General features: G+C 36.4%; 1 protein-coding gene across 7 annotated transcripts in view; it reads left to right on the top strand.

Annotated features, from left to right (window-relative positions):
- ASPH (aspartate beta-hydroxylase) overlaps positions 1 to 14,490 on the top strand; it is a 107,748-nt gene that overhangs the window by 41,329 nt on the left and 51,929 nt on the right. For all 7 annotated transcript variants that reach the window (XM_017727491.1, XM_017727496.1, XM_017727492.1 and 4 more), the window contains one exon: positions 8,913 to 8,954. In XM_017727491.1, coding sequence (XP_017582980.1) covers positions 8,913 to 8,954 — 42 coding nt within the window. The remainder of the gene's footprint in view (positions 1 to 8,912; positions 8,955 to 14,490) is intronic.

Below are 14,490 nucleotides of genomic sequence, written 5' to 3'. Positions count from 1 at the left end.
GTTACACCTCAGGGCATCAGAGAAATGGCAATCCAAGACCTTTAACATCTGTATTTTTGTTCTGTGCTGATTAGCCTGACCACCTTTCTGGTTAGTTAATCTTTGTACTATGCAGGTCTTACAAGATGTGGTACCCAGAGAGTTCTGGGTTGGTGTTTTTTTTTTTCCTTGCAGTATTTGTGTTTGGTTCTTAGTCATGCCAAAAGTAGCCAGAGAAGTGAAAAAAACACAGGAGGCCTTTTGTGGTTGTCCAGGACAGATTGTTTTAGTTCATGTTTGAATTTGTATGCTGAACCAGAGCTGAGGTGGTTTGAAATGCGCTCACATTGGTGCATAACTGTGTTGTCTACAAGGTCTTTCCAACCTGTTTATCACAACAGCCACATGGTGTGTTGAAATATTTCAACCCATAGCTGTTAATTAATAGATGCATTAGCTGAAAGTGTTTTGTTTCATGATGGGTATGAAGTATTCTTAACCAAAGCTTATGATCAGTATAGGAACAAACAGTACTTATCTTTGACAGCATGGGCAAGAAGTTCAGCAAAGGTAGTCTTCACTCTGCTTGTTGTGCATTAAGTTGGAGGAACTGGAGAAGAGGAAAAGATGTTTGCTCTCAGAAAAGATTGCTGTTTAAAGTTAAAATAACAAAAAGGGACAGACAGAACTATTACAAAATTTCAACAGTAGATAATTCTACCACACAATGTCAGTTGAGGATACTGAAATGATTTCTTGACTTACACATACTATTTTAAAATTAAATTCAGAATAGAAGTGCCAAATTGAAATATTGGGGGTTTGGACCATATTTCTATCAGTTTTTGTGTTGTAATTTATGGCTCAGTCTTGCAGCAGTAAATTAATTTTCCTACCTTCGCAAAAAAAAAAAATCTTAGGTGTTTTATATAGTAGTGGTGGATTTTGAAATACGCCATTTTGAATCATAGCATCATTTAGGTTGGAAAAGACCCTAAAGTCAAGTCTGGCTATAGACCTAACACTGCCAAGTCCACCATTTTAAACCATGTCCCCAAATGTCACATCTGCACATCCTTTAAATACCTCCAGGGTGGGAACTCCACCTCTTCCTTGGGCAGCCTGTTCCATTGCTTGACCACCCTTTTGGGGAAGAAATTCTTCCTCACACCCAATCTAAACCTCCCCTGGTGCAACTCAAGGCTGCTTCCTTGAACTATCTCTTGCTACTTGGCAGAAGAGACTGACTGTCACCTGGCTACAACCTCATTTCAGATATTTATGGAGAGCGATAAGGTTCCTCCTGAGCCTCCTTTACTCCAGACTGAACAACCCCAGCTCCCTCAGCTGCTCCTTATGAGACTTGTGCTCCAGACTCTCCACCAGCTCTGTCCTTGGCTGGACATGCTTCAGCACCTCAGTGTCCTTCTTGCAGTGGGGGGCCCAAATCCAAACACAGAATTTGAGATACAGCCTCACCAGTGCTGAGTAGAGGGGAATGATCACTCCTTTAATTGCAGATGTATTTGCAAGTAAGATGGTGGAATTGAACCTAGTTATCCACTCTCCTTTTGTTGTATTGTGATGCTAAGAGACTCCTTGCCATTTTCAAGCACTGTTAGAATGAGAAAGAGCTTGTTCTATTTTGAAATGGTACGTATTTCTGAATAAATCTTTTAGATTTTTTTTTCTTACCTGTGGTTGTTTTCAAAATTAGTGTAACACACCACTGAAATCACAAGAGTATCTTGATGTCTATCCTGGCATATCTTTTAGAAACACATAGTAGCAGCAGCACTAGAAGAAATTAATTATTTTGTCAGGGGCCTTCACAGGGAAAAAGTGAGTGAATCAATCAAAATGTGTTTTAAAGACAGTTATTAAAGATGTAAGTAATTATTAGAGGTAGTACAATGTACATGATCCTTTGTTTAGGAACTAGAAAATGAAAATAATTTGATCAGCACAAAATCTGAGCCTGCACTAACTTAAGAATCCTTATAATTTGTGTAGTTGTGTGGGAACCACTCGAAAGGCAGAAGAACCAGTATTTCTAACTTTTTCTAATAATTTTATTGCTTCAGCACATAAAGTAAAATTCAAGTAGCATCATGGGAAACTGACAAAAGAAACATAGGACATAAACTACTGGCAACGAATAAAATTTTCATTAAATTATTGGTTCTTCCTGCTCTTAAGTATATTTGCTTGTCTTTTTTGGATGTGAATATTTCAGTTTGAAAGCAAGATTACTCTCAAATTTTCCTCTGAGATTATGACATTCATGTTTACCAGGTTTTTCTGTTTTAGTATCTTCTTTGTGATAGAGGATTCAGTATGCGGGATTTTGTTGTCAGAAGTCTATCTTTTTTGTTTATGTGATTTAATTTCATCAGTTGTTCAAAGCTAATATTTCCTGTTCTTTAAGCAGTAATAAACATAACTTCAGGCAGTGTAAAATAAATTCAGAAATGTCACTATACATTCCTTATTCTTCAGTAGTTTAAATTCGTGCAACTGCATTTGAAGCATGGTGGCACCAGTTTTTATCAGGTTTGGAGCAGTTGTTTGGTTTTTTGGAAAGAAAATGGGAGATAGCTCAGAGGTTGAATTTAGCTGTGAGGAACATTCTCACATCACCAGGGAAGAGACTGGGTGTGGGATTTGAATATGCTGGAGTGCAAGTCAAAAGTTTCTTGCTGACTTCAGGTCACATCACAAAAAGGTCATACTAGTCAAGTACATCTTTAGGTATCTGTAAGTACTGTTTTCCAGTTCTCTGAGTTTACTTCTGGAATTATTGCCAGTGTTCTTTTCCAGATGTAGGCTTCTTTAGCTGCAGTTATAATCTGCATTTTTATAAACTAATGGACTTGGGTGGTATGATAAACTAGCTTGAAATATTACTGATACAGGTTTTCTGGCTAATCCTGCTTTACATTGGCACATAAATTGCAGTGGTTGTGATAGAGTGGTACTTGTTGGACACATATTTTAAGGGAGACATTGCAGGTTTAGGGGATACCATTACTCTCTGTATTTGGATTTTGATCCCTCTTGTACGTGTTTAGATTTAAAATATCTACGAGTTGTTCCACTCCTCCCCTTCACCTTGTATCCTTGACGTTTTTATAACCCTACATTTATTTTACCAGCTGCTGAAATGCCTTATGTGTGGAGAAGTTTCCACTTTAGCACTTCGGCCCTTCCTCATTCCCTGGCTCCTCTTTTCCGGTTGTCTTTGATTTTAACAAATAAAACCCAAAATCAAACCAACACAAAAAAACAAACTAAAACCAAAATCTAAATGTTTAAAAGGAATTGTGGCATGGCCTAGATATCCTTTACAAGGTAAATGAAGTGCCATATGGTAATAAAAAATTTACTGCCTAGAAAAATATTTAAAAGTTTGTTTCCCACCTTATACAGCAACTTTGTATATATTCATTAAGGTAGCTCTTAGTAATTATAGCTTTTCCATATTAACTAGTCTGATACAAAGTTGCATTTTTTAGCATTTAAGCTTTTTTTGTTGTTGTTTTAGAGGAAGTTGTGTTTTGGTTGGTCCTTTAATATAGATTTCCCCTTATTTTTTCAGATACTTAAAGCTTCAAAAGAAAAGTCCCTACATCAGGAGGACCAGTCCTAACCATACGCTACAAAAGGGGAGCAGATGGTTGTAATAGACCTTATGATGTAATTACCAAGCAGTTCAGGGTTTGGGGAATGAACACTAAGATGTTGTAAATGGGTTTTAGCCAACTGTCATTTTAGTAAGCATTTTTAACACTTGGATGTTTAGTTTACATTCCTGTCTGATTTTTTTTTTCCCTTGGTCAAGTTTAGTGAATTCATTATTTTTCTTCTGTGTTTGTGACAGTTACAACTTAGAGCTGCATTTCATGTACTGTTTAAGCAATTGTTAATATTCTATTTATAACGTAGCAGCAAGTACATTTTTTTCAGATTTTAATATATATCTTTTGTTGTGGATTCATACAGTATGTACAGAGCAGCTTGGTCAAATGAAACATATGATGTTATGAATTTTTAAATATTTCGTAACTGCTGATATAGCATACAGCCTAATTGCATTTTATTAAAAAAACACTAATCAGGCACACACTATGCTGTGAAGTTTGACTTCTATCTCTTTGCACTGATGTTATGTCAACAGTTAACTACATGAATTTCAGGTGATTTTAAAATACCCTAACAAGATATGAAATGTGTGTTTAATACTAGTAAAAAGCCAGATTACAAAATTACAGTTTTCAAAAACCCTTTATGTATGAATTAGCACTTTTTATTTATGCCCATTTGATTTTTCAAGGAAAAATGTCTAGAGACTAGATGCTAGCCTGGCAGGGAGTCAGTGAAGATTGCAACAAGACTGATTTGCTGGAATCAGGTTGAATTCAGTAAAATTATTCCATTTTGCTTTGCCTACCAATATAATGATCTCAAAGCTGGCTTTAATGGGCTTTATGTTCAGTAAATTATTTTAAAAGTCCATTTTGCATAAACACTTGATTTGCAAATTTTATTTAAAAAAAAAAGTTTTGGAAATTCAACCTTAAGAAAGATATGATGTCAGAACTTAAGACCTGCAGTTTTGAATGCTCTTAAAAATGGTACATCTGAAATTTAGGTACTGTGGGTGATTTAGAATTTTAATATAACAGGTGTGCTTTTTACCTGTTCTGTGCTGCTGTTCCACAATTATGAAGACATATTTTATTCTTTGATATTTTGCATGTGTTCCTTTTTGGCTCAGGAATAATTGCTGTGATTTTAGGAAGTTGCCAAGCCTGTTACAGGAGCTTAGGAGAAATAAAGTAAGATAAATTTATAAAAAGAAAAATCAGTATGGTAACCCTAACAGTTGGTTGCCTTTTGGTTTACAGGGAGACTTTCAATTTCTGTAACACTGTTTTGAAGTCAGGGTTTTAAATGCTTACATTTGTAGTGAAAGGGGCATCATATATGCTTGCCCTTTTTTTGGGTTTGGGATGTCAGTAAGACTCCTTGTGAGTGTTACCTGTGATCAAGAAATACAGATGTCCCGAAGTGATTTCTTTGGACTTTTCAGGAAAGCAATAATACTCTTAGACTGTGATGTGTTTTGGGATGGGATATTCTAGTAAAATTACCTGTGATTGTGAATTGCAGAGCAATAATTTTTACAAAGCCATATTTTGTGAGGAATCTTGGAAATTATTTTAGGATGGTGAATGGAGGACTTTTTATATAACAGTGGCAGCCAATTTGTAGAATTATGGGACTGTGAGAGTATATTATGCTGTGATTGTATTTTAAGTATTTTGTAACTGGGTATGTGATTTTACGTGCTTCATGTTTACAAAAATATGCCAAGCTGAGCAAGGTCAAGTGGACTATTAAAAGTATGTATATTTAATCCATTTTAATGTTTGGCTGCAATAAAACACAGAAGAATATCTTTGTCTTTCTAGTGTCATTATTTATTCCCAAATGTGGTAGATATTAACTATAGGGATAAATATTTGACTCAGCCACTAATTAATATTGATTTTTAAATTGTGAATTTGAATATTAAAAAATATATTTGAAAGTATTATTTACAAGGAGGAAGTAGCAAGTAAAATAAATGAATTTTATTTCTGGCTGGTGTTATGTGAAGGAAATGGGCAGTACGCTAAGGTCTGTGTTTTCGGCAGTTATGTTGTGATTGTCCTTTTGGAGTATTAACATTCTGCAACCAGTTTGGCCTGAATTTTTCTCATGAAACATCATTTCTGTTTGTAATTGAAAATGGATGAGATTTTAACGTGTCAAACCACGACAAACAAACACAAATGCCTGGGGAAACTGATATACCTACTTTTCATACCGAATATTATGGTTACAGTCCATAGTTTAAATCAGACATCTAGTAAGGTCCATGCACTTCTGTGAAAGCAAAAATCTTCCTTGACCTTTACAGTTTTCAAACACCTCCATAGCTTTAATGATCTAGTATTGCTGAATAGTAGTTTAAGAAAAAGTCAGGAGATTACCTTTTTCTTTATATTTTCACATTGCTACATAGCCTCTTGTTATATGTCAGTGAATCTATGAAATCTTGGATTCAAATGCTTTTTTGGAAATCACAGGATGAAATACCAGTAAGCAAAGAGTAGAATACTGAAGCTGTATTTTAATATTGACAATTTACTGCAATTTAAGTGACTTTCTAACATTCTCTGTAATTGAAAAGGTACCATATCATGGCACTTCTTTCTAAGAAGTAAAGAAGATGGTTAAGATTTGATATAGGAAAGATACTGAAAAATGTAATGATTTTAGTGAACATCATTTGTGATTTTACATGTTTCAAAAATTATGTATCTGTAAATAAATTGTTGTACATTTATAGTGTTGATTGAGATTCATGTAAAATCTACAAGGTCTGAAACACATTTTTAACTGTGACTTGGGTCATTCTCATATGCCATCAAACATTTAGTATTGTATTGTAATATGAAAAATAAATTTATTCTTCCTGGTAGAAACCTTCTTGGGAACCCCTGGTGCATTCATTATATAGTGAAAACAGTCCTAGCCTATAGTGATTAGCTAAAGGTGTTTTGTCAGTGATTTTCATCTTGATTTATTTTGCTGGAAATGAAGAAATTGAGTCAAGGATGGGAGTGGTTTGAAGAGCTAAGATTTTTCTGCTTGTTTGCTTGAGCTACAATTGGTTTAAGTTGATGAAAAAATAGTCTCAAGATTTATCATCATATCCCTGTCTTTGAGGGAGCACATTTTTAAGCCTTCGTCAGAAATAGTGTAATTAAAGCCTTAAATTGAAATATGCTAGGGATCAATGTGGAAGGAACAAAGCAATATGTGCTGAATATGATGCTGAAGTGAAGTATTATTACTTCACTACACACTTCCCTTAGACCTTCAGAGCTAACAAGATCAAGTTGTGATGAATTTCAAAAGCAGCTACCTAGAAGGAGAATCTGGAGTATTTAAAGATCGTTGGAGAGGCTTTGGTGTAGTCAATGGCAACTAATTTAGCAGAATACTGACTGAAAAAGTCTGAGAGTTTGGAGAACTGATTCTAGTGCATAAATAGATATAGAGAGCTGTAGGTTCTATGTTGCATGAGTCTCAGGAATAAAGAAATGTGAAGCCAGACAAGAAGTGGGAGAGAGGAGCAGGCTTTAGATGGAGGAGGTTATACATTGTTCTTCCTGTGATGGCAAAGAAGTTGCAGAAATAACATCAATGTCCAAGATATGTGGAAGCAGGTTATGGAGTGAGCTAGAATGAAGTAGAGAGAAGAGGCCAGGTGAGAATCTCAAGTGTTGCTGATAAAGGAGAGGATACAGGGAAAATGGGTGACTAACTAGCATGGTGTGTCATGGTAATAGAGGTGGTAAAAATAGAAATATGGGTATATAAACTGCTTTGTTTGAAAACTGTAAAATTACTATTTCATCTGGGGCTGCATTATTGCTCTTTTTAAAATGTAATGTTTTGGATGACATACAACCATTTTGCTGATAGTGTGATATGGGGAAAAAAATGCAGAAGCCAGGGTTTTAGGAAGTACTGCACAATGCTTTCATTAATATACTGCTACAGTAATAATTATCCTTAGCATGTAATTGACTCTATAGATCTTTTGTCATTTCTTTCAATTTAATTGACAATCTAGATCTCATATGTAATTGAAGAGGTGAATGACTTTCAGTGTGACCATATTTATTTAATTTGCCATATAATCAAGTTGATGCTCGTTCTGTCTTGTACTGAATATAAATTAGAGTTACAGTGTCCATACATTCAGTAATAGCAGTTTTCAGCCTATAGTAAAGGGTGAAATTAGAGTGTTAAAATTTTGTTTTCGTGTGTGCATAATCCAGTTTTTTCATGAAAAAATGCAATGTTTTCCAGCATTTTTAAATGTTGTATTCACACTACAATGCTTTTGAGTAGTCAGTTTAAAAAACAGTGAAGACTGAGTACTGACAGGGTGTGTCTAAATTAGTTGGAAATTAAATAAAATGGTTTTTATGTATATAAGAATACCCCAAAATTAAATAGTAAATGTTAAAGAGGACAGTAGCTAGCTAAAAAAGCAACAGACCCACTGTTTAGTGTTCTCTAAGTTTTTTAGGAGGAAATATTGGAAGCTTATTGGGAAAAAAATTGAATCAGAAACAGAGTAACAGTGTTAAAATTGTGAGGCAAGATGCTTTATATGTTATAGGGTCAGGCAGGATCAAAAAGTGTTTGGAGAGGGAGAAAAAGACCTTTATGTATCTACCACCTTCATGAAATATGCATACATGATTTTTCTAAGGATTTAGTTTGCCTTTGCTACAGACTGTCTCAATACTTAGTTAACATCTACCTCTGCAGTGATATGTTTGCAAAATAGCTGTTAGATTATTTTAAAAGTTGAAGAAAGACAAAAGCTTCCCAGTGCCCAAGTCGCTTCTAAAAATGCGGCTTAGGTTGCCAATTGATTTTGTTTTTCACATTTTAATGTTTGTATTAAGCTGGTGTTCCCAATAGCTTTTAATTAATGAACAGATTTTCTTTCTTGCAAAATAGCTTGCACACTTGTAAGCTGAACAGATTTTCTTTCTTGCAAAATAGCTTGCACACTTGTAAGCGTATATCAACAAAATATATTAAATATCTACAGGGGAAATTCTGTGAAATGTTTTGTGATGGAAGCAATAAGGTAATACTTGAAGCATCTGCAGGGAAAGACCTTTTAGGTAACTATATAGTTCAGAAAATAATTGTGATTATTTTAAAAAATAAAAATGAAACATGAAGTCCTATAGACTCAATTATGTTTTGAATATAAATATTAATATTCTTGTATCTCTTATCATAAAATGTTAACATAAATTTATTTCAATGAAATTATATTTTTAATGTTCTAGGGAAAAGTGAAAAAGAAACTGAACAAGACAAAACAGAAAAAGGTAAGTCTGAAAGTAACATTCTGTTCTGAAATTCAAAACCATGCTTTCTGGGAGGATTGATTTAAATCAGATTAAAGAGTAGTGAAGCTTAGCTCCTGTACGTCTTATGTAGATAAACTGCAGTTGAATAAACATCCAGAGAGCATGTGCTTTTGTAAGTAAACACTTGGTTGTTTCCAAGGCTGGCATCCATGTACGTCAATCAATCTTACCTGGTCACAGAATAGAAGGATAGAATTGTTTAGGTTGGAAAAGGCCTTTAAGGTCTTCGAGTCCAACTCATAACCTAACACTGAACCATGTCCCTAAGTAACACATCTTTTAAATACCACCAGGACAGCCTGGCAACCCTTTCAGGTGAATAAATTTTTCCTAATATCCAATCTGAATCTCTCCAGGAGCAACTTAAGGCCATTGCCTCTTGTTCTGTCACTTGTTTCCTGGAGAAAAGACCAACCCCCACCTCACTACAACCTCCTTTCAGGGAGCTGTAGAGAGCAATAAGGTCCTTCCTCAGCCTCCTTTTCTCCAAGCTAAACACCCCCAAACACTCCCAGCTCCCTCATCAGACTTGTGCTCCAGACCCTTCACCAGCTTCTTTGCTGTTCTCTGGACTCACTCCAGCACCTCAATGTCTTTCGTGTAGTGAGGCGCCCAAAGCTGAACACAGGGTTTGAATGCAGCCTCACCAGTGCTGAGTACAGGGGAACAATCACTGCCCTGGTCCTGCTGGTCACCCTATTGCTGATACAGGCCAGGATGCCATTGGCTTTCTTGGCCATCTGGGCACAGCTGGCTTGTGTTCAGCCAGCTGTTGACCAGCAACCCCAGGTGTTTTTCTGAAGGGCAGCTTTCCAGCCACTCTTCCCCAAGCCTGTAGCGTTGCACCTGAGTCACGGGACAGTTGTGACAACTCCTGCTGTTTCAGGACTAAAATGTTCAGTGTCATACTCCTAGTTTAGTATTCTGGAGGTCAGAGTTTCACCAAGCCCCTTCTGCACCTGAGCACAACAAGGCAACCTGTGCTGCCTGGCCCCTGGAGCTGGGTTCAGCACTGCCAGCTGCACTAAGCATGAAGAGACAGATGCCATGCAAATCAGTCCTTGTCAACACCACGATTAGCTAGTCTGGCTTAGTTTAGGCAGGAAGATGCAGACAAATTAGATGGAAAAGAAGTGAGGTTTTGCTGAAGAGCGCTGTGAATCTGCTCTCCGTACGATGACATTTGTTCTGGCCCCATGCGTTCACTGTCACTGCACAAAGCTTGCACGGCCTCCTTTACTGGGCTTCATGGCTGGTTGCTGATGATGCCCAGAAACCTCAGGGCCTGTGCCAAGGGATTCAGTGGCTCTACTCCTTTTTTGTTCTGTTTCCATTTTCTGTGTGGCTGTTATTTTATATTTGAGTACTTAGGAATGCTGCTTTTCCAATATTTTGGTACGGTTTATTTGGTTTGGTTTTGTATATTGGTATTTTAAACATAAGTTCTAGGACTGACAAACTTTAAACATTTTATTTAAGTATTAAATATGTCATGTGTAAGCATTACATATAAAAAGTAAAAAAAAACCCAACCAAAACAACTTGGAAAGCTTGGCAATTATGCCTACTTTTCCTTTTATTGGCAGGGAATATCTTATTGCACTGTATTTACATACTTGATAGTAGGAAAAAACTCACCTTTATGTGCTGCTTTTATTGACCTGTTAGAACAGTATAATAAAAGGAATTACAAGAGACATCCAGTATGGGTAAAAAGCAGTCATAGGTAAAAATGCCAGCTTGTGTAAGAAACTTACTATTATGCAACATTATTAGTCAGAGCCTGTACAAGAACTTTAGGACATGAAAGTACAACAAAGGGCAGCTACTTTCCTTTTCTACCCTAAGTGCTTTGTGGTTTTGTTTCTTTTTAAACAGCAACTAAATAAATGCCATTGCAGATTACAAGGTTTCTGTAAGGTGGAAAAAGGGATGGTTTTGTTTTCCAGGTTAAATTGATAAAATTTTACATCCTACAGGGAAAAGCAACCCTGCATTTTTTAAAATGAACTTTGTTTATAGCTACACTGCTTGTGTGATTTTCATACAAGTTGAATTTTATTGGACTTTTTTCATAGTTTGAACTGTTTTAAATTTCCACTTTCATTAAAAGTGGGTAGCTATAGATGAGCTAGTCACAGGAAGTGCTATAAGGTACTAATGATTCGGTTTATTTTCAATTAGCCTAATAAGGTGAAGAAATAAATTAGTGAGAGCTGTATTATAAAATATACTGTACTGTGACTGGTATATGTAGAAAACTTGGAAATCTAAGGAGTAGGGAATTTGAAAATTCATGTTTGGCTTGGGTTTAGGGTTTGCTTCTGATTCTGATAGTGCATTCTGATGTGCAAGTCTGCATTTCTTTTGTGGTATTTGGACATACAAGCTCCAAAGAGCCTTCTGTGCAGAAAGTATTTATAGCTTTGAGTAGCTCTTGCAACATTTATCTTCTTTCCTGCTGCAGCCTTCATAGTACTTGGTTAGCAAAGTGTCGTAATTATTACGTAAATTTCAGTATTCAACAGTATTCCATCAAGTTTATTAAAAGTCTTACTGAAATTCTTTGATATTAGCAAAATCCTCCTCTGGAAAGTCCTCTAAAGAAACAAAAATGAAAATAAACTTGTTTCTAACATACAGTTGATTCAAGGTTTCTCTGTTGTATTTGAGGTGGATTCTGCATCTTCTCCTTAAGAATGTAATACTACTGTTTACTCCAGGTATTTACCTTTGAAGATATGTGGGATTCCACTGTGATACCAGTAGCTATCTAATCTGAGGAGGCTAAAGTGCTGTTCTTCTGACTAAATTTAGGGGTTTGCCAGAGGATAGGATCAGTTATCCCCTAAATTCCATTGGGAACCTTTACCAGAGCTCTGCTGTCTGGAGAAAGAGCTTACATGGTAAGCTCACCTCCAGCATTGTCACTTCAAGTTGGGTGGGCTGAGTTCCACCCTTGCAAGCTCTACTTTTAAGAGTATACATAGTACCTGTTGATTTGCAAATTTGATACAGGCTACAGTTAAATGTGAGCTGTGTGCAGAACGACCAACACAGAAGTGTACAGAAGTCTTAATTGTCCAAGTCCAAAACTGCTGCATAATGCCATTCTGAACTAAATATATAGGATATTAGACTATTACAGTGTATTTTTTAATAGAAAGTCAATGCAGAAATTTCTTTCTGGTTTGTCAAAGGATTGCTTGAGTCTAGCCTTCGAGTGAAGCCAAAGTCTTAATGGTTAAAAAGAGGTGAATGATGGAAATACATGCCAAAATTAAAATTATTCTGCAGTTGTTTCTTATGATCAACATCTAACCAACCAACAATAATTTCACACAGAAAGCCCTGTAGAATACTTTGTACTGCAAGGGAAATTGTTCTGGAACTGCAGCTAAGGATTTATTATAGTCATTAGATTCCAGCTTTATTAGTCCCTAAAATGCCTCAGTTTTTATTGTCTGATTACTTCCCCGGATAAGTTGATTATAGTGGTTTTGCCTGTTCTACCAGTACAGTTTAGAATGATCTTTTAATTATTGTAGTGCTCCTGGCTTTAAATTGTCTAGATGCAGTTACTTGGTTTTATACCTTCTAAGTTATCATTTATAGAAGCCCATAAAACAAGTGTAAAACACACTCTCTGTATCTCACCTAATGAGCTTCCCAAACAACAGGACAATGGCAGGATTTTTTCATCATCATCAAATTCTCATTCAAGTGCCCACTGAGAGGCAGCACAATTTCCAAAACTAATTTGGGTAATGATACGGGGCTAGTATCAGGAGGAAGGACAATTACTTGAGCAAATTTTGAATTTCAAGTAAAAGTCTACTAATATATGTGTATGTTTTTCTGAACATAATTGAAGCTTTGAAACTTGGACTGGGAAGGTGTAGTATTGGTGGTGGGTGGCAAAGGGAATTAGTAAAACAAAAGGTCACTTAATTTGTTGGAAAACAACTACGGACCATGATCATTGGTATCTACTTGTCATTGTCCCACGCTCAGAAGTTGCCAAGAGCATTATTACTGAATTTGTATCACAGCAGGGATGGGAGGGTGTTTAGAAAACAAGGCCTATGACCTGCCCTGGAAATTGCTTCCATAGTTTTTCAGAGTTTAAGACAGAGAACTGACAGGAGGAGCCTTTGCTGCAAGTGACTTATGAGATTGCATCACATGAAGGGGTTTTTATTTCAGATTGGCTTTAGAGATAGTGTAACATAAGGAGACATAACTATATTGTTATAGCCTCTACAGTTAAATAATTATAGCTTTTATTAAAACTTTATTTAATATTCAAATTATAGAATAGTTTGGGTTGGAAAGGACCTTTAAAGGCCACTTGTCCAACCCCTGCATTGAGCTCATTCAGTTTTCTGGCTGGCAGTAAGCACAGCATACAGTCAGTGCAGCAGGATTGTTCCAGTGTACTTTTCAATTCAACAACTGGGGATCATGTGTCCTCAAGGTGGCTGTAAAGACCAGCCTTTATCTTGAATCACTTATACCTTATAAAGTAATTAAAACTGGAGTCCTAATTCCTCGCTGTTTTGCATGCGAGTAATAGCAGATTTAACATCAAGGAAGCTGCCAGGAATCCTCCCTTAACATTATAATGACAATACGAATGAATCAATAGGTGAATAAAAAAATCTAATTACAAGAACCAAACCAAATTTATGAGGTGGTTTGTTAGATAGGGAGTAAAGTCTTTCCATCCTCAAGTCCACAGAGAGATTGTAATGTTATTGTCTTTCCATTTCTGAGGAACCAGAAATTTCATTAGAAGACATGTTTAACAAGAAATACTTATGCTAATATGTAATATGGACTCTCATAATCACTGAGCAGGCCCCTCTCAATTGACTGTAAATCCTACAGCATTAGTTTCCAAACACTGAAGCAAGACTTTTTATCCTGTGTGGAAGGCAACCTTCCCCACAAAACTCCAAGTTAGACCAGCCAGGCTATCAGTCATTGCTCTCAGTGAGCAGGCCAGGTTCAAAATGTCAGCTCCAGCACCACAGGTAAGCCTGCCCTCCCACCCCACCAGTTTTCCTAGGCTCTGAACATAAGAAAGGGAGTAGAAGGCTTAGGAAGGGAATCATTAGTACTGAGAGCAAAAGAGGGAGGAGGAGAAAAGGACAGCAAGATTGGGTGGAAAACTGCCTGAGCTAGTCCCAGTTGAGATTTCCTCCGGGCCATGGTTACACATCAGCTAACATGCTCTCTGTTTGCGGTGTACTTCCTGGCACGTCTGTTGGGTCAGAATAGAATCACAGAATTGTAGAATATCTGCTCCCAATATTTTGCAAGGCATAGGACTGAGATTTGTGTGAAGTGTATGGAAGTGCATACTGGTTTTTAGATACAAACGCTAATTGTTCTGGAAGTTTTAATAGCAGCGTGATGTTATCACCTACTTTGCTCAGGAAGAGAGCTCTACATGTATCCTTTGATCAGAGGCTCAAAGTGTGCCAGCAAG

The sequence above is a fragment of the Corvus brachyrhynchos genome, unplaced genomic scaffold, assembly GCF_000691975.1.
Source record: "Corvus brachyrhynchos isolate BGI_N302 unplaced genomic scaffold, ASM69197v1 scaffold60, whole genome shotgun sequence".
In the NCBI taxonomy this organism is placed as follows: Eukaryota; Metazoa; Chordata; class Aves; order Passeriformes; family Corvidae; genus Corvus; species Corvus brachyrhynchos.
This window is presented reverse-complemented; position numbering and strand designations above follow the sequence as displayed.